This window comes from Microtus oregoni, unplaced genomic scaffold, assembly GCF_018167655.1.
Source record: "Microtus oregoni isolate MIOR12 unplaced genomic scaffold, Mior012 000020F_ref0000438, whole genome shotgun sequence".
In the NCBI taxonomy this organism is placed as follows: Eukaryota; Metazoa; Chordata; class Mammalia; order Rodentia; family Cricetidae; genus Microtus; species Microtus oregoni.
This window is the reverse complement of record NW_024543079.1, coordinates 4,706,244-4,708,085: the sequence shown is the minus strand read 5'-3', so window position 1 is coordinate 4,708,085 and position 1,842 is coordinate 4,706,244. Positions and strand designations below refer to the sequence as shown.

Below are 1,842 nucleotides of genomic sequence, written 5' to 3'. Positions count from 1 at the left end.
CACAAGACTCCACCCTACCCTGGTTGTTTCTTGGCTTTTCTGGTCTAGCAGGTGTTTAATCCCAAATCTGACTTCCAAGTTTTTGTTGGTAAATAGATTGATAGAGACTTAGTTTAAGCCTACATATAGAAGCCAGCAAAGCGGGGGGCCGTGGGACAGGAAGGCCTGGCTGTTAGGGGCCTGGCTGCGGGGCTGTGAGGCTGCAGACGATCATTAAAATATTAGTAGATTCATGCACAGCTGCTAAGCTGACAGCAAAACATCATTTGGTGCCCCACATTGTCATCAAATGTAATAATACTTTCCTGTGGGCTGTATAACACAGAGATTTATTATTAATTATGAAAGCTTGGCCTTAGCTTAGGTTTGGCCCTTCTAGCTCTTTTTTTTTTTTTTAGAATAATTCAGCAAAATAAAATTCCGGTTTATTGTTGGACATTGTTTCACACATACATTAAACAGGCCAAAAAAAAATAATAAACAGCAACTTTATAGACAAAAAAAGGAATAAAAAAATGAAACCTTTTATCTGGCCTTTTTAACCATCTCATACAAACCAACTACTTATAGTATAGCTACGTACATACACAAAAAAAGTTACTGGAATGCTCGGAATAAGATTGGTTTTTTTTGTTGTTGTTGTTGTCGTTTTTGTTTTTTTTTTTACAAGGTTTTTTTCTCCTTTGAGATTATAATGAACATGGTCACACCACAAGTAAGGTCAGAAGTAGGACAGAGAATGCTCTGAAGGCTGGTCTGGTCACCCGTCATCATCAAAAATGGCTGACCCCTAACAATATGCACAAAAATATAAAATGTAAATAAAAATACAAACAAATTTTCCTTTTAAAGTAATTTTAAGAAAAAAAGCAGGGCCTTGGAAGTTTTGTTTATTTCCTCCCCTGTTGCAAATTCATGTTGTGGTTTTGGTGAGTTGATGAAGAGCGTATGTCATCTGTGGGCAAGCGGGGCCTGCTCCTCTACTCGAAGGTGACCACGTTTAAATTCTGAGACAGGAAGTGGAGGGTGAACAGATCACGGCGGCCATAGTTTAGCTTTTCCTTTGCTGTCATCCTCGTCAGTCTCCTGCTTCTTGGTGCCAACATCATCATCCTCATCGTCTTCAGCTACTCGCTTGCCCGTAGGAGCCTCAGCGTCCTCATCTTCATCTCCATCCTCTTCCTCACCATCACCTTCCTCCTCCTCCTCTTCCTCCCCACCTTCTTTCTCTTCATCTACCTCATTGTCGGCCTCCTGCTCCCCATTTTCCTCATTAGCATTGCCATTAGCAGGTGCGTCTCTTCCATTCTCTGCCTCCTCCACAACTTCCTTCTTCTCCTTCAAGTCCTTGGTGGTGATCTCGGAGCTGGTGTCCACGGCCGCGTCTGACATGGTGGGGCACGCCGGTGATCCGCTGCAGCGAGGACGAGACGAATTGAGTTCGAGGACTCTGGCGAGAGAGCTGCGGGAGTCTGCTGCTGAGGAGGAGGTGGAGGCGGGCGGGTGGTGAAGGCCGCTGCAGCCAGCGCCAAGCAGCACCAGGAACAATGCAAAGATGGCTTTTCAGAGCAGCCAGTGGGGGCCCTTCTAGCTCTTATAACTCAAGTTAACCTGTTTCTATTAATCTATGTTGTATCAGTTCTCTTTTTTTAAAAAAAATTCATTTACTTTATGTGCATTGGTATTTTGCCTGCATGTATGTCTGTGTGAGAGTGTTAGATCTTGGAGCTGTGAGTTGTGGCAGTTGTGAGCTGCCACGTGGGTGCTGAAATTGAACCTGAGTCCTTTGGAAGAGCAGCCAGTGCTCCCAACCACTGAGCCATCTCTCCAGCTACATGCCTT

General features: G+C 44.3%; 1 protein-coding gene across 1 annotated transcript; it reads right to left on the bottom strand.

Moving 5' to 3' along the window:
- Positions 1-1,035: 1,035 nt before the first annotated feature.
- Positions 1,036-1,467, bottom strand: LOC121460343 (prothymosin alpha-like). Its single transcript, XM_041670690.1, has one exon. It carries the CDS (start codon positions 1,390-1,392, stop codon positions 1,036-1,038), a length of 357 nt encoding a protein of 118 aa, XP_041526624.1. The 5' UTR covers positions 1,393-1,467.
- Between the last annotated feature and the right edge of the window lie 375 nt (positions 1,468-1,842).